We start from the raw sequence: 25,645 nt of genomic DNA on the forward strand, positions 1-25,645 counted from the left end.
CTCAGACACTCTTATATTATATTTGCTTCAATTCTAATTATATTGCATTATAGTGTGTACTGGTGCATGTGATTATTCCTTCCTAGGAGCAAGACTCTACACTTGCTCTTCTTAAGCCTCATCTGGTTCCTCTCTGAGCAACTCTTCAGCCTGTCCAGGTCTCACTGAATGGCAGCACAGCCTTCTGGTGAGTCAGCCATTCCTCCCAGCTTCATATCATAAGCAAACACACTGAGGGTGGACACCATCCCCTCATCAAGGAGGTCAATGAAGATGTTGAACAAGACCAGACCCAGCACCGACCCCTGAGGAAAACTGCTAAATAAAGGCCTCCAACTGGACTCTGCACCACCAATCACAACCCTCTGAGTTCAGCCAGTCGCCAGTTCTCAAGCCACCTGACCATCCACTCATCTATTCTGCACATCCTCAGCTTCAAAATAAGGATGTTGTGGAAGACAGAATCAAATGCCTTGGTGAAATCAAGGTAGACTACATCCACTGCTCTCTCCCCATCCACCTAGCCAGTGATGACATAGAAGGCTACCAGGTTGGTTGGGTTCAACTGCCCCCTGATAAAACCATGCTGACTACTTCTGATAACCACCTTCTCTTCCAGCTTCCTAGAGGTGGCATCACAAACAAGTTGTTCCATAACCTTTCCAGGGACAGAGATGAGGATGACTGGCAAAAAAAATCCATTGAGGAATCCTCCATGGCACACTGGGAATCCTATGGCAAGTGCGGGACGGAGTGTTGATCTGGCTGAGGGGAGAAGGGCACTACAGAGGGACCTGGATAGACTGGATCAATGGGCCTAGGTAAACTGTGTGTTTCAATAGAACCAAGTGTCGGGTCCTACATTTTGGTCACAACCCCAGACAACCCTACAGCCTTGGGGAGGAGTGGCTGGAAAGCTCCTTGATGGAAAGGGACCTCGGTGTACTGATGGACAGTCATCTGAATATGAGCCAGCAGTGTGCCCAGGTGGCCAAGAAGGCCAATGGCATCCTGGCTTGTATCAGGAATGGTGTGGTGAGCGACTAGGGAAGTCATCCTGCCCCTGTACTTGGCACTGGTGAGGCCTCACCTCGAGTACTGTGTTCAGTTTTGTGCACCTCAGTACAGAAAGGACATGGAGGTGCTGGAGCAGGTCCAAAGTAAAGCAGCAAGGCTTGTGAAGGGCTTGGAGAATATGGCCTATGAGGAGAGGCTTAAGGAACTGGGGCTGCTTAGTCTGGGAAAAAGGAGGCAGAGGAGAGACCTAATTGCTCTCTTTGAATACCTGAATGGTGATTGCAGCGACAGCAGAATTGGTCTCTTCTCACGGGTGACAGGACATGGGGAAATGGCCTCAAGTTGAACCAGGGGAGGTTTAGGTTGGATATCAGAAAAAACTTCTTTACAGAAAGGGTGGTTAAGCACTGGAATACGCTCCTCAGGGAGGTGGCTGAGTCACCATCCCTGAATGGGTTTTAAAACCATTTGGATGTGGTGCTTAGGGACATGATTTAGTGGAGGGTGGTTAGAGTTATGGTAGTATGGTTAAGTTGGGGTTGGACTTGATGACATTTAAGGCCCTTTCCAACCAGAGTGATTCTATGATTCTATGATTCAATGGATGGGAGGAAGTGAAGCCGGGACACGGAGGTGGGATATGGGTGATGGGTCCCCAGCCCTGAGATGGGTGCATGGGGGCCCTCCTCCATGCCCAGGAGCCATGTTGCTCCAAATCTAGAAAACAATCCCAACTGAAGTTTTTTGTGGAAGAATAGAAGAGCATGCTTCTTGTATTTAAGTCTGCTAGGCTAAAAGTGCTGCCGATGGGAAATTAAAATGGAGCTGAAGCTGAAGTTAGAAGAAAAGCACAGTGTATCCGGCGGCTATTATTCAGAGTCTTTCATGAAACTCGCGTCCAAAGAGGCTTCCAAAACCTTCCGTCTACTGTAACCGTATCGGTTTCCTGCTTTGTCAGAATGGCACAGGGAGGAATTCTCTGAGCTTCACCCCTCAGCCTTGACAAGGTGCGAATCTGAGAAATCCACCAGGGCGTCCATCAGGACACGCTGGGAATCCGAAGGCCGATGCGGGGGAAAGGCATTGTGACATCACAGAGCAGGGCATGACATCAGACTTGGTCAAGTCACGCCGGCAGCCTCCCCCAGCTCAGACACTTGGAGCAACAGCTCCGTCCTGGTGGTCACTGCTGGAGCTCTGCTCTGCGTGACAGCCATTTGTGTGTAGAGATTGTTCTTTGGGAGAGAACAGGATGAAGCTCAGCCTGACTCTCTTCCTGGCCATGGCTCTGAGCCTGTCTCCATTTGCGGGACGTGGCCCAGGCTGTCCCAGCTATCTCAGCTGGGTCTGCAGTTGCGACCAAAAGGTCCTTCCTGAGGAGCAGCATCGGGTGGCAACCAACAGCAAGACCTCCACCTGGCGCTGCTGGTTCGGCCTAACCTCCTGTCCCATCAGGGTTGAGGACACAAAGGACAACCCGGTCCCTCCTGAGGAGCAACCTATGAAGGAGACCAAGAGCCAGACCTCCACCTGGCGCTGCTGGTTTGGCTTAACCTCCTGCCCCATCAGGAACAAGGACACGAACACAAACCAGGTCCTTCCAGAGGAGCAGCGTACGGAGAAAACCAAGAGCCAAACCTCATACTGGTCCTGCTTGCTTGGCTCTTCCCAGTGTCCCATATGGGTCTGGTACAAGGGCAGCAAAGTTGCTGTTCCACAAGGCCCAAAGCAGCAGTCCCCGGGCACCAAGCAGAAGGCCTACAGCTTGCCTGGCATCCTGGGCCACCTTTGGGACTACCTTATGCAAAGAGGGAGAACCTGGCTCCTTACAGCTCCCTTGACAATTTTCTCCATTCTCTGGCTGCTGACAACTGCCCGTGCCCACTGGAGAAGATTAAGAAGACCTCGGGGACAGGTGAGCAATCAAGATACATCGGGCAGGGAGGGTACAGTGGCTGGGGAGCAGGGAACCATAAAGGCCATATACTTGAAGACATCCAAGGAAAGAAGACCCCAGAGATCCGTTAGCTCTCCCCAGGCACTTGCCCAGCCACAGGGCTGTCACACAGTGGGAGACCCCTGAGCAACACAGGGTGTGCCACAGGCAGTGTGAGCCCCACGGGCTGCCCTGAGCAGTCTTGCGAGGCTGGAAATGCTCCACACCAGTCGGAGCCCTGCAGGGTGATACTCTGCAAAACAAGCCTGCCTCCCTTTCACTGTGCCCATGCTCTCTCACTTTCAGAGAACGGGACAAGCGGACCCAGCTTCCTTAGGAACAGAGGAAACGGACAACCTAAATGCTCTCGACCTGCTCTGCCAGATGAACGCCTACATAACCTTAATGGAGAGAATTATGACAATCCTCATGCAGCACCATGTGAAAAATGTCAGGAGCCAGCAGTGCAGGAAGACAGCGCACAGCACGGGGGACAGGAAGAGCCTCTCCACAGACTCCTGAGGGAGCTGGCAGAGGTGACTGCCAAGCCGCTCTCGGCCATCTACCAGCCCTCCTGATTAACTGGAGAGGTCAACAAGGCCAAGTGGCGGGTCCTGCACTTTGGCCACAACAACCCCATGCAGTGCTATAGGCTTGGGGATGAGTGGCTGGAGGACTGTGAAGAGGAAAGTGTCCTGGGGGTGTTGGCTGATGAAAGGCTCAACATGAGCCGGCACCGTGCACTTGCAGCCCCCAAGGCCAAGCGTTTCCTGTGCTGCATTAAGACAAACGTGATTAGCAGGTCAGGGGAAGTGATTCTGTCCCTCTACTCTGCTCTCACAAGGCCCCACCTGCCGCACTGCATCCACTTCTGAGGCCCCCATCACAAGAAAGACAGCAGATCAGGTCCACTGATGCTGAGCACCGTGCCTCCAAGTGGCTGTGCTGACCGGGCCTTTCTCAATGCCCCATTCGGCTCTGGAACAAGGTCAGCAAGGCTGTTGTTCCAGATGGCCCAAAGCAGCAACCCTCAGGCATCAAGTGGAAAGCCTTCAGCTTTGCAAAATCCCCACTGTGGCGGAGAGACTTGGAGAGGGACAACAACAGTGACAGCTCATCAGGCGGATGCAGTCCTGCACCGGGTCTTCATGGGGGGCAGAGTTCATATTGCCTTCATGAGCAGAGTTCATGCCTTCATATCGAGGCAGAGTTGCTGTTGTGACACAATGCAACCCCCGGAAAAGGATGAATGTTCACAGCAAAAAAGACTTAGCCTTCATCCAACGACTACCAGAGACCCCCACCACATCTTTAGGACACGTGATTAAGAAGGTGGTACAACATGTCAGTAATTTCTCAAAATTCCAGCCCATTTTCTCAGAATGTAACAAATATGTCTATGTTATGTCTTTAAATATGTAACCACGGCTCTTCTTGGTGTGTGCGAGTAAGGAATTATCCCCCTCACACACGGTGCCACAATAAATATACCTACTTTAAAATCTTATGTGGGTTATGGACTTTGATTCCACATGTTACCAGTATGCTATGGTGGTGAGCCTGCAAGCTTGCTTGGCAGCACTGAGCAGCAGCAGGTCAACCAGGATGATACTAAGGGCCACCAACTGCCTCCAGCTATGAGAGACTGAATGGCACGGGTTGGGTATTTTGGTCTCCATTGGGCCCTTTGATGTCAATGGTGACCTCTGGATGCTGTGAGGGTACACGGCAAACCCAGCTGTTTGTCATAGAATCATAGAATGGCCTGGGTTGAAAAGAACCACAATGATCATTGAGTTTCAGCCCCCCTACTATGTGCAAGGTCTCCAATCACTAGACCAGGCTGCCCAGAGCCACAGCCAGCCTGGCCATGAATGCCTCCAGAGATGGGGCATCCACAACCTCCTTGGGCAACCTGTTCCAGTGTGTCACCACCCTCTGCGTGAAAAAAACTTCTTCCTAATATCCAGCCTAAACCTCCCCTGTCCCAGTTTAAAACCATTCCCCTTTGTCCTATCACTATCCACTCTCATGAACAGCCGTTCCCCTTTCTGACCATATACTCCCTTCATGTACTGGAAGGCTGCAATGAGGTCTCCCCGGAGCTTTCTCTTCTCCAAACTGAACAATCCCAGCTCCCTCAAACTTTCCTCATAGGAGAGGTGCTCCAGCCCTTTGATCATCTTAGTAGCCCTCCTCCGGACCCGCTCCAAGAGCTCTGTGTCCTTCCTGTACTGGGGGCCCCAGGCCTGGACGCATTACTCCACATGGGGCCTCACAAGAGATGAGTAGAGGGGCGTAATCACTTCCCTCTCCCTGCTGGCCACCCCTTTTTTAATGCAGCCCAGAACACAACTGGCCTTCTGGGGTGCAAGCACACACTGCTGGCTCATGCCCAGCTTCTCGTCTACCAGGACCCCCAAGTCCTTCTCCGCAGGGCTGCTCTCAAGGAGATCATCCCCCAGTTTGTATAAATACCTGGGACTGCCCCGACCCAAATGCAGCACCCTGCACTTGGCCTTATTGAATCTCATTAGGTTTTCACGGGCCCGCTTCTCCAGCCTCTCCACCTCCCTCTGGATGGCTTCCCTTCCTTCCAATGTACCAACTGCACCACTCAGCTTAGTGTCATCCGCAAACTTGCTGAGGGTGCACTCGATGCCATCGTCTGTCATTGATAAAGATGTTGAAGAACACCAGTCCCAAGACCAACCCTGAGAGACACCACTTGTGACCGGCCTCCACCCTGACACAGACCCATTGATCACAACTCTTTGGCTGCGTCCAGCCAGCCGATTCCTAATCCATTGAACAGTCCATCCTTCAAATCCACACTTCTGCAATTTAGAGAGAAGGATGTGGTGAGGGACCATGTCAAAGGCCTTGCAGAAGTCCAGGTAGATGACGTCCACCGCCCTTCTCCCATCCACCAAAGCCGTCACTCCATCATAGAAGGCCGCCAGATTGGTCAGGCACGATCTGCCCTTGGTGAAGCCATGCTGGCTGCCTTGAATCACCGCTTTATCTCGTATGTGCCTTAACAGAGCTTCTAGGAGGATCTGCTCCATGATCTTCCCAGGCACAGAGGTGAGGCTCACCGGCCTGTAGTTCCCCAGGTCTTCCTTTCTCCCTTTCTTAAAAATGGGAGCAGTGTTTCCCTTTTTCCAGTCATCAGGGACTTCACTAGACAGCCATGATTTTTCAAATATGATGGAAAGCAGCTCGGCAACCACATCAGCCATCTCTTTCAGAACCCTAGCGATGTGCGGAAATCAGACCCAATCGCCAGTACGGATATAGAGTAGGCATGTGTTTATTGGTGACGCGCGTACACCCTGGTGCAAGGGGGATCGTCCCAGCTAACTTGCACACCATCAGGAGAAATCGTGCTATAGATATAGGTTGAACTAATACATAATCAGTAGTTGACAGGAATTCGGATACATATTCCCTACGTTCCGGAGAGCCCATTAGCATACAGTCCCTCCCCCCCTTTCGCGTGCGTAGTAGGTCGTGATGATGAAGGCTTGCAGTCTTCCTCGCAAAGGCTCATAGTCTTCCTTGCTGCAAACTTTTGACCCCAAAAGGGGGGGCATCCCCCGAACTTCAGACATCTAGTCACATGCCTGCCAATTGTGTTCGAGCTGTTCTCCAGTCCTTATCTTTATGGCCTTCATTCTCCTTATTATTCCGCACCTAGCGCCTGTGAAAGTGCTTGGAATCCCTTGTTTTCTAATACTCTCTACATAAACTATCTCTATGTGCCCCTTATGTCTACCTTGTGAAGCTGCTTTCTCTTTTCTTGCTATGAAGCCCTTCTTTCTATACTGCGGGGACCTGATTTTGCCCTTCACCTAGGATGGATATCATCTGGCCCCGTGGACTTACACATGTTCAATTTCATGAGGAGGACTCAGACTTGTTCCACCGTTACAGTGGGACAGAAACCACTCCCACACCCTAACCTAGAGGCTCGTGGTTCTGGCAGACACGGGAAGCCTGACCACCCGTGAAGACTGAGGCAAAGCACTCATTGAGTACCTCAGCTTTTTCTGTGTCTGAGGAAGCCAGCTCCCAATTGCCTTTCGTCAGAGGGGGAACACTCTCCTTGGACTGTCTCCTCCTGCCTATGTACCTGTAGAACCCCTTCTTGTTATCTTTCACATCCCTTGCCAAGTTCAGCTCCACCAGCGCCTTGGCTTTCCTAATCCTATCTCTACACACACGGACAATAGCCCTCTATTCCTCCCAGGACACACTACCCTGCTTCCACCTGCTACACATTTCCCCCTTTTCTCTCAGTTTTAGCTGCAGGTCCTTGCACAGCCATGACAGTTGCCTGCCTCCCCTGCTCGACTTCTTCTTTTGGAGGATGGAGAGCAGTTGTGCTCTCAGAAAGGTGTCCTTCCAGAGCTGCCAGCTCTGTTCTGCACCCATGCCCTTAAGGACAGCTTCCCAGGGGATCTCACTCAGCAGTTCCTTGAGAAGCAGGAAGTTTGCTCTCCTAAAGCACAGGGTCCTAGCTCTGTTTTTTGCCAGGCCCGCATTCTTCAAGATCACAAACTCCACCAAGGCATGGTCACTGCAGCCCAGGCTGCCTCCAATCTTAACGTCTCTAATCCTTTTCTCTTCATTAGTGAGCACGAAGTCCAGTAAGGCTTCACCTCAGACGGGTCCATCTATTACCTGGACCAGGAAGTTGTCCTCAACAGATTCCAGGAATCTCCTGGATTGTCTGCCACCCACCACGCCACTATCCCAGCAGATATCTGGGTGCTTGAAATCCCCCATCAGGACAAGAGCCGCGAGCGCGACACTTCCTGCAGCTGAAGCAAGAAGGCCTCATCCACAGCCTCCTCCTGATCAGGTGGCCTGCAGCAGACCCCAGCCACTAGGTGCCCTTTGCTGGACCGATCCTTGATTTTTACCCACAAACTCTCCACTTGATCGTGGCTGTTCCTCAGACACAGCTCTTCACAATTTATCCACTTCCTAACATAAGAGGGCAACTCCCCCACCCCTCCTAGCCTGTCTATCCCTTCTGAAAAAGCCTGTAGTCCTCAATCAGGGTATTCCAATCGTGGGATTCATCCCACCATGTTTCTGTGATAGCAATTAGGTCATACTTGCCAAATTGCGCCACGGTTTCTAGCTCCTCCCATTTATTTCCCATGCTGCGCGCATTGGTATAGAGGCAGTTCAGCTTGGCTATTGGCCTCGTTGCCTTATCAGACGAGACCTCCCTAATACCTGCAGGACAAGTCTGGGGTTTTCCCTTACCACCTCCCAGGGTGACAGCGTTCCCACGCGCTTCTCTGTCATCCAGTACACCCCTTCCCCCATCATATCTATCGTAAAGCCCTGCTAACCAGCCCAGCCAACTTGTTCCCAAGAATATTTGTGGCCCTTCTAGTCAGTCGGCTCCCATCCACCGTCAGCATTCCTCCTTTCTCAAGACTGTGTCCCAAGCCATAGTACCCACAGCCCTGAGCACGACACCATTCGCTAAGCCGATCATTCAGTGTGTCCACCCTCTTCCTTTTGCGTGGGTCCCAGTCACCAACTGAGAGGACAGAAGACAACACAACTTGTGCTCCCGATCCCTTCAGAAGTCTTCCCAGAGCCCTGAAGTCCCTTTTGATCGCCCAAGGACTTCTTTTGCCTACTTCTTTATTTCCGATGCAGAAAACCAGTAGTGGATAATAATCGGAGGGCTTATCAAGGAGAGTGATGTTCTTAGCAACATCTCTCACCTGGGCACCAGGCAGGCAACACACCTCCCTGTGGGACGGATCTGAGAGGCATATCAGGCCCTCGGTTCCCCTCAGAAGGGAGTCCCCTATGATGACAGCGCTTCTTTTCATCCTGACTGACGGTGGAGCAAAACGGGGAGCAGACTGACTAGCCTTGGGCAACCGCTCCTGCACGGATGGACTTTCACCAACATCCACTTCCCCCAGTCCCTCCAGCTCCAGAGCCGCATACCTGTTACAGAAGGGCACCTTGGGAAGGTGGGACAGGCTGAGGGGCCAGCAACTTGTCACTCCAAACAGGGACTTGTTTCCACCCGTCGCTGTCTCTGAGGTCACCCCTTCCCTTATGATTGTGAGACAGCAGATGATTCCCCACTGCCTCAGGAGCATCTCCCCCACACCCTTCGTGTAGGGATGGCCGAGCACAACTCCACCCATCAATCCCCTTCCCACAATCCCAGATGCTCCTCAGCCTTTCTACCTCACCAGGCTGAGCAGATCCCCCACCTGCTCACAGCGCACACAAGTGGTATCCCGGCTGCTGTCCTGTAGCACTGGCAGGGCCGGGCATTCTCCACAGCCTGAGACCTCAACCGCGGCACAGACATTCATGCTTTCAGTCTGAGCCTCCACGTTCTTTGTAACAGCAGCTCGCCTCCGTGTGGTGACCACGGTTGCACCTCGGTGTGCCCGGAGACCAACGACCTGTTACATGACCTGTTCAGTGCTAAGGGCTAAGCGCTGAGCTCCCTCCCATTTGGCAAGGTGCCCCGCCCTGCCTGCTCGCTGAGTCGCTCGAGGTTGGCCCTGAAAATCACTCTCTTCACAGCAAGATAACAACCCGCCTCCCTGCGCAGGAGCGCGAATGGGCGGCTTACCGTTTCACATCTTCTGAACGACCGACGTGATTCGCTAACCCTGACTCCTCCTCTCCGCCCCGAGGCTGTTTCTAGGCAGGGGGCCGCGGGTGCAGAGCCGTTCCCTGGCAATGCCCGCTTCGCGTCAGCCGCTCTCGCGAAAGCTGCCGGGCCGCTCCGTGATCTCGCGGTTCCCCGGATGAAGGAACGGGCCGAGGCCCGCCCGTACCTCGCGGTCAGTCGGTGACGTTCTGGCTGGGAACGCTCCGATGCCGCGAACCTCGGCGATCAAGCGGAATAGCAGATCGTGCTTCTGTATTTAAGGCTGCTAGGCTGAAAGTGCTGCCGATGCGAAATTAAAATGGAGCTGAAGCTGAAGTTAGAAGAAAAGCACAGTGTATCCGGCGGCTATTATTCAGGGTCTTTCATGAAACTCGTGTCCAAGGAGGCTTCCAAAACCTTCCGTCTACTGCCCTGTCGGTTTCCTGCTTTGTCATAGTGGCACAGGGAGGAATTCTCTGAGCTTCGCCCCTCTGCCTTGACAAGGTGCGAATCTGAGAAATCCACCAGGGCGTCCATCAGGACACGCTGGGAATCCTAAGGTCGATGCGGGGGAAAGGCATTGTGACATCACAGAGCAGGGCATGACATCAGACTTGGTCAAGTCACGCCGGCAGCCTCCCCCAGCTCAGACACTTGGAGCAACAGCTCCGTCCTGGTGGTCACTGCTGGAGCTCTGCTGTGGGTCACAGCCATTTGTGTGTAGAGATTGTTCTTTGGGAGAGAACAGGATGAAGCTCAGCCTGACTCTCTTCCTGGCCATGGCTCTGAGCATGTCTCCATTTGCGGGACGTGGCCCAGGCTGTCCCAGCTATCTCAGCTGGGTCTGCAGTTGCGACCAAAAGGTCGTTCCTGAGGAGCAGCATCGGGTGGCGACCAAGAGCCAGACCTCCACCCGGCGCTGCTGGCTAGGCCTAACCTCCTGTCCCATCAGGGTTGAGGACAAGAACAACAGTGAGATCCTTCCTGAAGAGCAACCTGTGGAGGAGACCAAGAGCCAGACCTCCACCTGGCGCTGCTGGTTTGGCTTAACCTCCTGCCCCATCAGGACCAAGGACACAAACACAAACCTTCCTGAGGAGCAGCATACGGAGAAAACCAAGAGCCAAACCTCATACTGGTCCTGCTTGCTTGGCTCTTCCCAGTGTCCCATATGGGTCTGGTACAAGGGCAGCAAAGTTGCTGTTCCACAAGGCCCAAAGCAGCAGTCCCCAGGCACCAAGCAGAAGGCCTACAGCTTGCCTGGCATCCTGGGCCACCTTTGGGACTACCTTATGCAAAGAGGGAGAACCTGGCTCCTTACAGCTCCCTTGACAATTTTCTCCATTCTCTGGCTGCTGACAACTGCCCGTGCCCACTGGAGAAGATTAAGAAGACCTCGGGGACAGGTGAGCAATCAAGATACATCGGGCAGGGAGGGTACCGTGGCTGGGGAGCAGGGAACCATAAAGGCCATATACTTGAACACATCCAAGGAAATCAGACCCCAGAGATCCGTTACCTCTCCCCAGGCACTTGCCCAGCCACAGGGCTGTCACACAGTGGGAGGCCCCTGAGCAACACAGGGTGTGCCACAGGCAGTGTGAGCCCCACGGGCTGCCCTGAGCAGTCCTGCGAGGCTGGAAATGCTCCACACCAGTCGGAGCCCTGCAGGGTGATACTCTGCAAAACAAGCCTGCCTCCCTTTCACTGTGCCCATGCTCTCTCACTTTCAGAGAACGGGACAAGCGGACCCAGCTTCCTTAGGAACAGAGGAAACGGACAACCTAAATGCTCTTGACCTGCTCTGCCAGATGGACGCCTACATAACCTTAATGGAGAGACTTATGACGATCCTCATGCAGCACCATGTGAAAAATGTCAGGAGCCAGCAGTGCAGGAAGACAGCGCACAGCACGGGGGACAGGAAGAGCCTCTCCACAGACTCCTGAGGGAGCTGGCAGAGGTGACTGCCAAGCCGCTCTCGGCCATCTACCAGCCCTCCTGATTAACTGGAGAGGTCAACAAGGCCAAGTGGCGGGTCCTGCACTTTGGCCACAACAAGCCCATGCAGCGCTATAGGCTTGGGGATGAGTGGCTGGAGGACTGTGAAGAGGAAAGTGTCCTGCGGGTGTTGGCTGATGAAAGGCTCAACATGAGCCGGCACCGTGCACTTGCAGCCCCCAAGGCCAAGCGTTTCCTGTGCTGCATTAAGACAAACGTGATTAGCAGGTCAGGGGAAGTGATTCTGCTCCTCTACTCTGCTCTCACAAGACTCCACCTGCCGCACTGCATCCACTTCTGGGGCCCCCAGCACAAGAAAGACAGCAGAGCAGGTCCACTGATGCTGAGCACCGTGCCTCCAAGTGGCTGTGCTGACCGGGCCTTTCTCAATGCCCCATTCGGCTCTGGAACAAGGTCAGCAAGGCTGTTGTTCCAGATGGCCCAAAATCCCACAGGCACCAAGTGGAAAGCCTTCAGCTTTGCAAAATCCCCACTGTGGTGGAGAGAGTTGGAGAGGGACAACGACGATGACAGCTCATCAGGCGGATGCAGTCCTGCACCGGGTCTTCATGGGGGGTCCCATGAACATATCGAGGCAGAGTTGCTGTTGCGACACAATGCAACCCCCTGAAAAGGATGAATGTTCACAGCAAAAAAGACTTAGCCTTCATCCAACAACCATCAGAGACCCCCACCACATCTTTAGGACGCGTGCTTAAGAAGGTGGTACAACATGTCAGTAATTTCTCAAAATTCCAGCCCATTTTTTTGGAATGTAACAAATATGTCTATGTTATGTCTTTAAATATGTAACCACGTCTGTTCTTGGTGTGTGCGAGTAAGGAATTATCCCCCTCACACACGGTGCCACAATAAATATACCTACTTTAAAATCTTATGTGGGTTATGGACTTTGATTCCGCAGGATACCAGTATGCTAAGGTGGTGAGCCTGCAAGCTTGCTTGGCAGCACTGAGCAGCAGCAGGTCAACCAGGATGATACTAAGGGCCACCAACTGCCTCCAGCTATGAGAGACTGAACGGCGCGGGTTGGGTATTTTGGTCTCCATTGGGCCCTTTGATGTCAATGGTGACCTCTGGATGCTGTGAGGGTACACAGCAAACCCAGCTGTTTGTCATAGAATCATAGAATGGCCTGGGTTGAAAAGAACCACAATGATCATTGAGTTTCAGCCCCCCTACTATGTGCAAGGTCTCCAATCACTAGACCAGGCTGCCCAGAGCCACAGCCAGCCTGGCCATGAATGCCTCCAGAGACGGGGCATCCACAACCTCCTTGGGCAACCTGTTCCAGTGTGTCACCACCCTCTGCGTGAAAAAACTTCTTCCTAATATCCAGCCTAAACCTCCCCTGTCCCAGTTTAAAACCATTCCCCTTTGTCCTATCACTATCCACTCTCATAAACAGCCGTTCCCCTTTCTGACCATATACTCCCTTCAAGTACTGGAAGGCTGCAATGAGGTCTCCCCGGAGCTTTCTCTTCTCCAAACTGAACAATCCCAGCTCCCTCAAACTTTCCTCATAGGAGAGGTGCTCCAGCCCTTTGATCATCTTAGTAGCCCTCCTCCAGACCCGCTCCAAGAGCTCCATGTCCTTCCAGTATTGGGGGCCGCAGGCCTGGACGCATTACTCCACATGGGGCCTCACAAGAGATGAGTAGAGGGGCACAATCACCTCCCTCTCCCTGCTGGCCACCCCTTTTTTAATGCAGCCCTGAACACAACTGGCCTTCTGGGGTGCAAGCACACACTGCTGGCTCATGCCCAGCTTCTCGTCTACCAGGACCCCCAAGTCCTTCTCCGCAGGGCTGCTCTCAAGGAGATCATCCCCCAGTTTGTATAAATACCTGGGACTGCCCCGACCCAAGTGCAGCACCCTGCACTTGGCCTTATTGAACCTCATTAGGTTTTCATGGGCCCGCTTCTCCAGCCTTTCCAGGTCCCTCTGGATGGTTTCCCTTCCTTCCAATGTACCGACTGCACCACTCAGCTTAGTGTCATCCGCAAACTTGCTGAGGGTGCACTCGATGCCATCGTCTGTCATTGATAAAGATGTTGAAGAGCACCAGTCCCAAGACCAACCCTGAGAGACACCACTTGTGACCGGCCTCCACCCTGATACAGACCCATTGATCACAACTCTTTGGCTGCGTCCAGCCAGCCGATTCCTAATCCATTGAACAGTCCATCCTTCAAATCCACACTTCTGCAATTTAGAGAGAAGGATGTGGTGAGGGACCATGTCAAAGGCTTTGCAGAAGTCCAGGTAGATGACGTCCACCACCCTTCTCCCATCCACCAAAGCCGTCACTCCATCATAGACGGCCACCAGATTGGTCAGGCACGATCTGCCCTTGGTGAAGCCATGCTGGCTGCCTTGAATCACCGCTTTATCTCGTATGTGCCTTAACAGAGCTTCTAGGAGGATCTGCTCCATGATCTTCCCAGGCACAGAGGTGAGGCTCACCGGCCTGTAGTTCCCCAGGTCTTCCTTTCTCCCTTTCTTAAAAACGGGAGCAGTGTTTCCCTTTTTCCAGTCATCAGGGACTTCACTAGACAGCCATGATTTTTCAAATATGATGGAAAGCAGCTCGGCAACCACATCAGCCATCTCTTTCAGAACCCTAGTGACGTGCGGAAATCAGACCCAATTGCCAGTAAGGATATAGAGCAGGCATGTGTTTATTGGTGACGCGCGTACACCCTGGTGCAAGGGGGATCGTCCCAGCTAACTTGCACACCATCAGGAGAAATCGTGCTATAGATATAGGTTGAACTAATACATAATCAGTAGTTGACAGGAATTCGGATCCATATTCACTATGTTCCGGAGAGCCCATTAGCATACAGTCCCTCCCGCCCTTGCATGTGCGTAGTAGGTCGTGATGATGAAGGCTTGCAGTCTTCCTCACGAAGGCTCATAGTCTTCCTCGCTGCAAACTTCTGACCCCGAAGGGGGGGCATCCCCCAAACTGGTTTCAGCTTGCACTTCAGACATCTAGTCACCTGTCTGCCAATTGTGTTCGAGCTGTTCTCCAGTCCTTATCTTTATGGCCTTCATTCTCCTTGTTATTCCGGACCTAGCGCCTGTGAAAGTGCTTGGAATTTCTTGTTTTCTAATACTCTCTACATAAACTATCTCTATTTGCTCCTTATGTCTACCTTGTGAAGCTGCTTTCTCTTTTCTTGCTATGAAGCCCTTCTTTCTATACAGCGGGGACCTGATTTTGCCCTTCACCTAGGATGGATATCATCTGGCCCCGTGGACTTACACACGTTCAGTTTCATGAGGAGGACTCGGACTTGTTCCACCGTTACAGTGGGACAGAAACCACTCCCACACCCTAACCTAGAGGCTCGTGGTCCTGGCAGACACGGGAAGCCTGACCACCCGTGAAGACTGAGGCAAAGCACTCATTGAGTACCTCAGCTTTTTCTGTGTCTGAGGAAGCCAGCTCCCCATTGCCTTTCGTCAGAGCGGGAATACTCTCCTGGGCCTGTCTCCTCCTGCCTATGTGCCTGTAGAACCCCTTCTTGTTATCTTTCACATCCCTTGCCAAGTTCAGCTCCACCAGCGCCTTGGCTTTCCTAATCCTATCTCTACACACACGGACAATAGCCCTCTATTCCTCCCAGGACACACTACCCTGCTTCCACCTGCTACACATTTCCCCCTTTTTCTCTCAGTTTTAGCTGCAGGTCCTTGCACAGCCACGACAGTCGCCTGCCTCCCCTGCTCGACTTCTTCTTTTGGAAGATGGAGAGCAGTTGTGCTCTCAGAAAGGTGTCCTTCCAGACGTGGCCCAGGCTGTCCCAGCTATCTCAGCTGGGTCTGCAGTTGCAACCAAAAGGTCTTTCCTGAGGAGCAGCATCGGGTGGTGACCAAGAGCCAGTCCTCCACCCGGCGGGGCTGGTTCGGCCTAACGTCCTGTCCCATCACGGTCGAGGACAAGAACAACAATGAGATCCTTCCTGAGGAGCCACCAGTGGAAAAGACCAAGAGCGAGACCTCCACCTGGCGCTGCTGCCTAGGCCTAAGCTCCTGCCCTGTCAGGACTGAGGACAAGAACAACAAGGAGGCCATTCCTGAGGAGCAGCCTATGGAGGAGACCAACAGCCAGACCTCCACCTGGCGCTGCTGGTTAGGCCCAACGTCCTGCCCTGTCAGGATCAAGGACACAAAGCACAACGAGGCCCTTCCTGAGGAGCAGCCTGTGGAGGAGACCAACAGCCAGACCTCCACCTGGCGCTGCTGCATGGGCCTAACGTCCTGCCCTGTCAGGATCGAGGACACGAAGACAAACCAGGTCCTTCCTGAGGAGCAGGCCATGGAGGAGACCAAAAGCCAGACCTCCACCTGACGCTGCTGGTTTGGCCTAACGTCCTGCCCTGTCAGGTTCAAGGACACAAAGGACAACCAGGACTTCCTGAGGAGCAGGCCATGGAGGAGACCAACAGCCAGACCTCCAGACGGCATTCCTGGTTTGGCCTAACCTCCTGCCCCACCACAATCGAGGACAGGAAGGACAACCAGGCCTTCCTAAGGAGCAGCCTGTGGAGGAGACCAACAGCCAGACCTCCACCTGGCGCTGCTGGCTAGGCCTAACGTCCTGCCCTGTCAGGACTGAGGAGAACAACAACAACGAGTCCCTTCCTGAAGAGCAGACTATGGAGGAGACCAACAGCCACACCTCCACCTGGCGCCGCTGGTTAGGCCTAACCTCCTGCCCTGTCAGGACTAAGGAGAAGAAAAACAACGAGGCCATTCCTGAGGAGCAGCCTATGGAGGAGTCCAACAGCCAGACCGCCACCTGGCGCTGCTGCTTAGGCCTGACCTCCTGCCCTGTCAGGACTGAGGAGAGGAACAACGAGGCCCTTCCTGAGGAGCAGCCTATGGAGGAGACCAACAGCCAGATCTCCACCTGGCACTGCTGCTTAAGCCTGACTTCCTGCCCTGTCAGGACAGAGGAGAGGAACAACGAGGCCCTTCCTGAGGAGCAGCCTTTGGAGGAGTCCAACAGCCAGACCTCCACCTGGCGCTGCTGGTTAGGCCTAACCTCCTGCCCTGTCAGGACTGAGGAGAGGAACAACGAGGCCCTTCCTGAGGAGCAGCCTATGGAGGAGACCAACAGCCAGTCCTCCACCAGCCTCTGCTCGTTTGGCCTAACCTCCTGCCCTGTCAGGATCGAGGACACGAAGTACAACGAGGCCCTTCCTGAGGAGCAGCCTATGGAGGAGACCAACAGCCAGATCTCCACCTGGCACTGCTGGTTAAGCCTGACCTCCTGCCCTGTCAGGATCAAGGACAGGAAGAACAACCCAGTCCTTCCTAAGGAGCAGCCTGTGGAGGAGACCAACAGCCAGATCTCAACCTGACGCTGCTGGTTTGGCCTAACGTCCTGCCCTGTCAGGTTCAAGGACACAAAGCACAACCAGGTCCTTCCTGAGGAGCAGCCTGTGGAGGAGACCAAGAGCCAGACCTCCACCAGCCTCTGATGGTTTGGCCTAACCTCCAGCCATGCCAGGATCGAGGACACAAAGAACAAAAGGTCCTTCCTGAGGAGCAGGCCATGTAGCAGACCAAAAGCCAGACCTCCAGACGGCACTCCTGGTTTGGCCTGACCTCCTGCCCTGTCAGGATCGAGGACAGGAAGGACAACCAGGCCTTCCTGAGGAGCAGTCTATGGAGGAGACCAACAGCCAGACCTCCACCTGGCGCTGCTGGTTAGGCCTAACCTCCTGCCCTGTCTGGACTGAGGAGAAGAAAAACAACGAGGCCATTCCTGAGGAGCAGCCTATGGAGGAGTCCAACAGCCAGACCTCCACCTGGCGCTGCTGGTTTGGCCTAACGTCCTGCCCTGTCAGGACTGAGGACACAACGAACAACCTGGAAGTTCCTGAGGAGCAGGACATGTAGAAGACCAAAAGCCAGACCTCCAGACGGCATTCCTGGTTTGGCCTAACCTCCTTCCCCACCACAATCGAGGACAGGAAGGACAAGCAGGCCTTCCTGAGGAGCAGCCTATGGAGGAGACCAACAGCCAGACCTCCACCTGGCGCTGCTGCTTAAGCCTGACCTCCTGCCCTGTCAGGACTGAGGAGAGGAACAACGAGGCCCTTCCTGAGGAGCAGCCTTTGGAGGAGTCCAACAGCCAGACCTCCACCTGGCGCTGCTGGTTAGGCCTAACCTCCTGCCCTGTCAGGACTGAGGAGAGGAACAACGAGGCCCTTCCTGAGGAGCAGCCTATGGAGGAGACCAACAGCCAGTCCTCCAACAGCCTCTGCTCGTTTGGCCTAACCTCCTGCCCTGTCAGGATCGAGGACACGAAGTACAACGAGGCCCTTCCTGAGGAGCAGCCTATGGAGGAGACCAACAGCCAGATCTCCACCTGGCACAGCTGGTTAAGCCTGACCTCCTGCCCTGTCAGGATCGAGGATGGGAAGAACAACCCAGTCCTTCCTGAGGAGCAGCCTGTGGAGGAGACCAACAGCCAGACCTCCGCCTGACGCTGCTGGTTTGGCCTAATGTCTTGCCCTGTCAGGATTGAGGACACGAAGACAAACCAGGTCCTTCCTGAGGAGCAGGCCATGGAGGAGACCAAAAGCCAGACCTCCATCCGGCACTCCTGGTTTGGCCTAACCTCCTGCCCCACCAGAATCGAGGACAGGAAGGACAACCAGGCCCTTCCTGAGGAGCAGCCTGTGGAGGAGACCAACAGCCAGACCTCCACCAGCCTCTGCTAGTTTGGCCTAACCTCCTGCCCTGTCAGGATCGAGGACACGAAGTACAACGAGGCCCTTCCTGAGGAGCAGCCTATGGAAGAGAGCAACAGCCAGATCTCCAGCTGGCGCTGCTGGTTAGGCCTAACCTCCTGCCCTGTCAGGACTGAGGAGAGGAACAACGAGGCCCTTCCTGAGGAGCAGCCTATGGAGGAGACCAACAGCCAGATCTCCACCTGGCACTGCTGGTTAAGCCTGACCTCCTGCCCTGTCAGGATCAAGAACAGGAAGAACAACCCAGTCCTTCCTGAGGAGCAGCCTGTGGAGGAGACCAACAGCCAGACCTCCACCTGACGCTGCTGGTTTGGCCTAACGTCCTGCCCTGTCAGGTTCAAGGACACAAAGGACAACCAGGTCCTTCCTGAGGAGCAGGCCATGGAGGAGACCAACAGCCAGACCTCCAGACGGCATTCCTGGTTTGGCCTAACCTCCTGCCCCGTCAGGATCGAGGACAGGAAGAACAATCCAGTCCTTCCTGAGGAGCAGCCTGTGGAGGAGACCAACAGCCAGACCTCCACCTGGCGCTACTGCATGGGCCTAACGTCCTGCCCTGTCAGGATCGAGGACACGAAGACAAACCAGGTCCTTCCTGAGGAGCAGGCCATGGAGGAAAACAAAAGCCAGATCTCCACCTGGCACTGCTGGTTAAGCCTGACCTCCTGCCCTGTCAGGATCGAGGACAGGAAGAACAACCCGGTCCTTCCTGAGGAGCAGCCTGTGGAGGAGACCAAGAGTCAGACCTCCACCAGCCTCTGCTGGTTTGGCCTAACCTCCTGCCCTGCCACGATCGAGGACACAAAGAACAAAAGGTCCTTCCTGAGGAGCAGGCCATGTAGCAGACCAAAAGCCAGACCTCCAGACGGCACTCCTGGTTTGGCCTAACCTCCTTCCCCACCACAATCGAGGACAGGAAGGACAACCAGGCCTTCCTGAGGAGCAGCCTCTGGAGGAGACCAACAGCCAGACCTCCACCTGGCGCTGCTGGCTAGGCCTAATGTCCTGCCCTGTCAGAACTGAGGAGAACAACAACAATGAGTCCCTTCCTGAGGAGCAGTCTATGGAGGAGACCAACAGCCAGACCTCCACCTGGCGCTGCTGGTTAGGCCTAACCTCCTGCCCTGTCAGGACTGAGAAGAACAAAAACAAGGCCATTCCTGAGGAGCAGCCTATGGAGGAGTCCAACAGCCAGACCTCCACCTGGCGCTGCTGGTTTGGCCTAACCTCCTGCCCCACCAAAATCGAGGACACAACGAACAACCTGGTAGTTCCTGAGGAGCAGGCCATGTAGCAGACCAAAAGCCAGACCTCCAGACGGTATTCCTGCTTTGGCCTAACCTCCTTCCCCACCACAATCGAGGACAGGAAGGACAAGCAGGCCTTCCTGAGGAGCAGCCTTTGGAGGAGACCAACAGCCAGACCTCCACCTGGCGCAGCTGCTTAGGCCTAACGTCCTGCCCTGTCAGGATCGAGGACACAAAGAACAACCAGGTCCTTCCTGAGGAGCAGGCCATGGAGGAGACCAAAAGCCAGACCTCCATCCGGCACTCCTGGTTAGGCCTAACTTCGTGCCCCACCAAAATCGAGGACAGGAAGGGCAACCAGGCCCTTCCTGAGGAGCAGCCTGTGGAGGAGACCAACAGCCAGACCTCCACCAGCCTCTGCTAGTTTGGCCTAACCTCCTGCCCTGTCAGGATCGAGGACAGGAAGGACAACCAGGCCTTCCTGAGGAGCAGCCTATGGAAGAGAGCAACAGCCAGATCTCCAGCTGGCGCTGCTGGTTAGGCCTAACCTCCTGCCCTGTCAGGACTGAGGAGAGGAACAACGAGGCCCTTCCTGAGGAGCAGCCTATGGAGGAGACCAACAGCCAGATCTCCACCTGGCACTGCTGGTTAAGCCTGACCTCCTGCCCTGTCAGGATCAAGAACAGGAAGAACAACCCAGTCCTTCCTGAGGAGCAGCCTGTGGAGGAGACCAACAGCCAGACCTCCACCTGACGCTGCTGGTTTGGCCTAACGTCCTGCCCTGTCAGGTTCAAGGACACAAAGGACAACCAGGTCCTTCCTGAGGAGCAGGCCATGGAGGAGACCAACAGCCAGACCTCCAGACGGCATTCCTGGTTTGGCCTAACCTCCTGCCCCGTCAGGATCGAGGACAGGAAGAACAATCCAGTCCTTCCTGAGGAGCAGCCTGTGGAGGAGACCAACAGCCAGACCTCCACCTGGCGCTGCTGCATGGGCCTAACGTCCTGCCCTGTCAGGATCGAGGACACGAAGACAAACCAGGTCCTTCCTGAGGAGCAGGCCATGGAGGAAAACAAAAGCCAGATCTCCACCTGGCACTGCTGGTTAAGCCTGACCTCCTGCCCTGTCAGGATCGAGGACAGGAAGAACAACCAGGCCCTTTCTGAGGAGCAGCCTGTGGAGGAGACCAACAGCCAGACCTCCACCAGCCTCTGCTAGTTTGGCCTAACCTCCTGCCCCGTCAGGATCGAGGACAGGAAGAACAACCCGGTCCTTCCTGAGGAGCAGCCTGTGGAGGAGACCAAGAGTCAGACCTCCACCAGCCTCTGCTGGTTTGGCCTAACCTCCTGCCCTGCCACGATCGAGGACACAAAGAACAAAAGGTCCTTCCTGAGGAGCAGGCCATGTAGCAGACCAAAAGCCAGACCTCCAGACGGCACTCCTGGTTTGGCCTAACCTCCTTCCCCACCACAATCGAGGACAGGAAGGACAACCAGGCCTTCCTGAGGAGCAGCCTCTGGAGGAGACCAACAGCCAGACCTCCACCTGGCGCTGCTGGCTAGGCCTAATGTCCTGCCCTGTCAGAACTGAGGAGAACAACAACAATGAGTCCCTTCCTGAGGAGCAGTCTATGGAGGAGACCAACAGCCAGACCTCCACCTGGCGCTGCTGGTTAGGCCTAACCTCCTGCCCTGTCAGGACTGAGAAGAACAAAAACAAGGCCATTCCTGAGGAGCAGCCTATGGAGGAGTCCAACAGCCAGACCTCCACCTGGCGCTGCTGGTTTGGCCTAACCTCCTGCCCCACCAAAATCGAGGACACAACGAACAACCTGGTAGTTCCTGAGGAGCAGGCCATGTAGCAGACCAAAAGCCAGACCTCCAGACGGTATTCCTGCTTTGGCCTAACCTCCTTCCCCACCACAATCGAGGACAGGAAGGACAAGCAGGCCTTCCTGAGGAGCAGCCTTTGGAGGAGACCAACAGCCAGACCTCCACCTGGCGCAGCTGCTTAGGCCTAACGTCCTGCCCTGTCAGGATCGAGGACACAAAGAACAACCAGGTCCTTCCTGAGGAGCAGGCCATGGAGGAGACCAAAAGCCAGACCTCCATCCGGCACTCCTGGTTAGGCCTAACTTCGTGCCCCACCAAAATCGAGGACAGGAAGGGCAACCAGGCCCTTCCTGAGGAGCAGCCTGTGGAGGAGACCAACAGCCAGACCTCCACCAGCCTCTGCTAGTTTGGCCTAACCTCCTGCCCTGTCAGGATCGAGGACAGGAAGGACAACCAGGCCTTCCTGAGGAGCAGCCTATGGAAGAGAGCAACAGCCAGATCTCCAGCTGGCGCTGCTGGTTAGGCCTAACCTCCTGCCCTGTCAGGACTGAGGAGAGGAACAAGGAGGCCCTTCCTGAGGAGCAGCCTATGGAGGAGACCAACAGCCAGATCTCCACCTGGCACTGCTGGTTAAGCCTGACCTCCTGCCCTGTCAGGATCGAGGACAGGAAGAACAACCCAGTCCTTCCTGAGGAGCAGCCTGTGGAGGAGACCAACAGCCAGACCTCCACCTGGCGCTGCTGCATGGGCCTAACGTCCTGCCCTGTCAGGATCGAGGACACGAAGACAAACCAGGTCCTTCCTGAGGAGCAGGCCATGGAGGAAACCAAAAGCCAGACCTCCAGCCGGCACTCCTGGTTTGGCCTAACCTCCTGTCCCACCAGAATAGAGGACAGGAAGGACAACCAGGTCCTTTCTGAGGAGCAGCCTGTGGAGGAGACCAACAGCCAGACCTCCACCAGCCTCTGCTAGTTTGGCCTAAACTCCTGCCCCGTCAGGATCGAGGACAGGAAGGACAACCAGGCCTTCCTGAGGTGCAGCCTGTGGAGGAGACCAACAGCCAGACCTCCACCTGGCGCTGCTGGCTAGGCCTAACGTCCTGCCCTGTCAGGACTGAGGAGAACAACAACAACGAGTCCCTTCCTTTGGTCAGTCTATGGAGGAGACCAACAGCCAGACCTCCACCTGGCGCTGCTGGTTAGGCCTAACCTCCTGCCCTGTCAGGATCGAGGAGAAGAACAACAATGAGGACATTTCTGAGGAGCAGCCTATGGAGGAGTCCAACAGCCAGACCTCCACCTGGCGCTGCTGGTTTGACCTAACCTCCTTCCCTGTCAGGATCGAGGACACAACGAACAACCTGGTAGTTCCTGAGGAGCAGGCCATGTAGCAGACCATAAGCCAGACCTCCAGACGGCACTCCTGGTTTGGCCTAACCTCCTTCCCCACCACAATCGAGGACAGGAAGGACAAGCAGGCCTTCCTGAGGAGCAGCCTATGGAGGAGACCAACAGCCAGACCTCCACCTGGCGCTGCTGGCTAGGCCTAACATCCTGCCCTGTCAGGACTGAGGAGAACAACAACAACGAGTCCCTTCCTGAAGAGCAGTCTATGGAGGAGACCAACAGCCAGACCTCCACCTGGCGCTGCTGGTTTGGACTAACCTCCTGCCCTGTCAGTATTAAGGACACGAAGAATAACCAGGTCCTTCCTGAGGAGCAGGCCATGGAGGAGACTGAAAGCCACACCTCCAGCCGGCACTCCTGCTTTGGCCTAACCTCCTTCCCCACCAGGATCGAGGACAGGAAGGACAACCAGGCCCTTCCTGAGGAGCAGCGTACAGAGGAGACCAAGAGCCAGACCTCCACCTGGCGCTGCTAGTTTGGCCTGACATCCTGCCCCATCAGGACCAAGGACACGAACACAAACCAGGTCCTTCCTGAGGAGCAGCATACAGAGAAAACCAAGAGCCAAACCTCATACTGGTCCTGCTTGCTTGGCTCTTCCCAGTGTCCCATATGGGTCTGGTACAAGGGCAGCAAAGTTGCTGTTCCACAAGGCCCAAAGCAGCAGTCCCCAGGCACCAAGCAGAAGGCCTACAGCTTGCCTGGCATCCTGGGCCACCTTTGGGACTACCTTATGCAAAGAGGGAGAACCTGGCTCCTTACAGCTCCCTTGACAATTTTCTCCATTCTCTGGCTGCTGACAACTGCCCGTGCCCACTGGAGAAGATTAAGAAGACCTCGGGGACAGGTGAGCAATCAAGATACATCGGGCAGGGAGGGTACCGTGGCTGGGGAGCAGGGAACCATAAAGGCCATATACTTGAACACATCCAAGGAAAGCAGACCCCAGAGATCCGTTACCTCTCCCCAGGCACTTGCCCAGCCACAGGGCTGTCACACAGTGGGAGGCCCCTGAGCAACACAGGGTGTGCCACAGGCAGTGTGAGCCCCACGGGCTGCCCTGAGCAGTCCTGCGAGGCTGGAAATGCTCCACACCAGTCGGAGCCCTGCAGGGTGATACTCTGCAAAACAAGCCTGCCTCCCTTTCACTGTGCCCATGCTCTCTCACTTTCAGAGAACGGGACAAGCGGACCCAGCTTCCTTAGGAACAGAGGAAACGGACAACCTAAATGCTCTTGACCTGCTCTGCCAGATGGACGCCTACATAACCTTAATGGAGAGACTTATGACGATCCTCATGCAGTACCATGTGAAAAATGTCAGAAACCAGCAGTGCAGGAAGACGGCGCACGGCACGGGGGACAAGAAAAGCCCCTCCACAGACTCCTGAGGGAGCTGGCAGAGGTGACTGCCAAGCCGCTCTCAACCATCTACCAGCGCTCCTGATTAACTGGAGTGGTCAACAAGGCCAAGTGGCGGGTCCTGCACTTTGGCCACAACAAGCCCATGCAGCGCTATAGGCTTGGGGATGAGTGGCTGGAGGACTGTGAAGAGGAAAGGGTCCTGGGGGTGTTGGCTGATGAAAGGCTCAACACGAGCCGGCAATGTGCACTTGCAGCCCCCATGGCCAAGCGTTTCCTGTGCTGCATCAAGACAAACGTGAGGGGAAGGTCACTAGCAGGTCAGGGGAAGTGATTCTGCCCCTCTACTCTGCTCTCACAAGACTCCACCTGCCGCACTGCATCCACTTCTGGGGCCCCCAGCACAAGAAAGACAGCGGAGTGGGTCCACTGATGCTGAGCACCATGCCTCCAAGTGGCTGTGCTGACCAGGCCTTTCTCAATGCCCCATTCGGCTCTGGAACAAGGTCAGCAAGGCTGTTCTTCCAGATGGCCCAAAGCTGCAACCCTCAGGCACCAAGTGGAAGGCCTTCAGCTTTGCAAAATCCCCACTGTGGCGGAGAGAGTTGGAGAGGGACAACAACAGTGACAGCTCATCAGGCGGATGCAGTCCTGCACCGGGTCTTCATGGGGGGTCCCATGAATATATCGAGGCAGTGTTGCTGTTGTGACACAATGCAACCCCCGGAAAAGGATGAACGTTCACAGCAAAAAAGACTCAGCCTTCATCCAACGACTACCAGAGACCCCCACCACATCTTTAGGACGCGTGCTTAAGAGGGTGATACAACATGTCAGTAATTTCTCAAAACTCCAGCCCATTTTTTTGGAATGTAACAAATATGTCTATGTTATGTCTTTAAATATGTAACCACGTCTGTTCTTGGTGTGTGCGAGTAAGGAATTATCCCCCTCACACACGGTGCCACAATAAATATACCTACTTTAAAATCTTATGTGGGTTATGGACTTTGATTCTGCATGTTACCAGTATGCTAACGTGGTGAGCCTGCAAGCTTGCTTGGCAGCACTGAGCAGCAGCAGGTCAACCAGGATGATACTAAGGGCCACCAACTGCCTCCAGCTATGAGAGACTGAACGGCGCGGGTTGGGTATTTTGGTCTCCATTGGGCCCTTTGATGTCAATGGTGACCTCTGGATGCTGTGAGGGTACACGGCAGACCCAGCTGTTTGTCATAGAATCATAGAATGGCCTGGGTTGAAAAGGACCACAATGATCATTGAGTTTCAGCCCCCCTACTGTGTGCAAGGTCTCCAATCACTAGACCAGGCTGCCCAGAGCCACAGCCAGCCTGGCCATGAATGCCTCCAGAGACAGGGCATCCACAACCTCCTTGG

The 25,645-nt window shown here is 54.7% G+C and overlaps 2 protein-coding genes and 1 long non-coding RNA gene across 3 annotated transcripts; all 3 read left to right on the plus strand.

Moving 5' to 3' along the window:
* The first annotated feature begins 2,168 nt into the window (after nucleotides 1-2,168).
* On the plus strand, nucleotides 2,169-4,095 carry LOC101750591. The gene is made up of 2 exons (XM_040704530.2): nucleotides 2,169-2,932; nucleotides 3,260-4,095. Exons 1-2 carry the CDS (start codon nucleotides 2,270-2,272, stop codon nucleotides 3,473-3,475), a joined length of 879 nt encoding a protein of 292 aa, XP_040560464.1. The 5' UTR covers nucleotides 2,169-2,269; the 3' UTR covers nucleotides 3,476-4,095.
* A 5,564-nt stretch (nucleotides 4,096-9,659) lies between these two features.
* LOC121109025 lies at nucleotides 9,660-12,504 on the plus strand. The gene is made up of 2 exons (XM_040704520.2): nucleotides 9,660-11,011; nucleotides 11,339-12,504. The coding sequence occupies exons 1-2, from the start codon at nucleotides 10,208-10,210 to the stop codon at nucleotides 11,552-11,554; spliced, it is 1,020 nt and encodes a 339-aa protein (XP_040560454.1). The 5' UTR covers nucleotides 9,660-10,207; the 3' UTR covers nucleotides 11,555-12,504.
* A 10,530-nt stretch (nucleotides 12,505-23,034) lies between these two features.
* LOC112531602 lies at nucleotides 23,035-25,242 on the plus strand. Its single transcript, XR_003073493.3, has 2 exons — nucleotides 23,035-23,733; nucleotides 24,061-25,242. It is a non-coding gene; the product is annotated as an uncharacterized LOC112531602 (long non-coding RNA).
* Nucleotides 25,243-25,645: the final 403 nt, after the last annotated feature.

The sequence above is a fragment of the Gallus gallus genome, chromosome 1 (assembly GCF_016699485.2).
Source record: "Gallus gallus isolate bGalGal1 chromosome 1, bGalGal1.mat.broiler.GRCg7b, whole genome shotgun sequence".
NCBI classification, from domain to species: Eukaryota; Metazoa; Chordata; class Aves; order Galliformes; family Phasianidae; genus Gallus; species Gallus gallus.

Coding starts and splice junctions, on each gene's coding strand:
- LOC101750591 (XM_040704530.2), top strand. CDS start 2,270: ATGAAGCTCAGCCTGACTCTCTTCCTGGCCATGGCTCTGAGCCTGTCT. Junction 2,933..3,259: donor TAAGAAGACCTCGGGGACAG/GTGAGCAATCAA, acceptor TCTCACTTTCAG/AGAACGGGACAAGCGGACCC.
- LOC121109025 (XM_040704520.2), top strand. CDS start 10,208: ATGACATCAGACTTGGTCAAGTCACGCCGGCAGCCTCCCCCAGCTCAG. Junction 11,012..11,338: donor TAAGAAGACCTCGGGGACAG/GTGAGCAATCAA, acceptor TCTCACTTTCAG/AGAACGGGACAAGCGGACCC.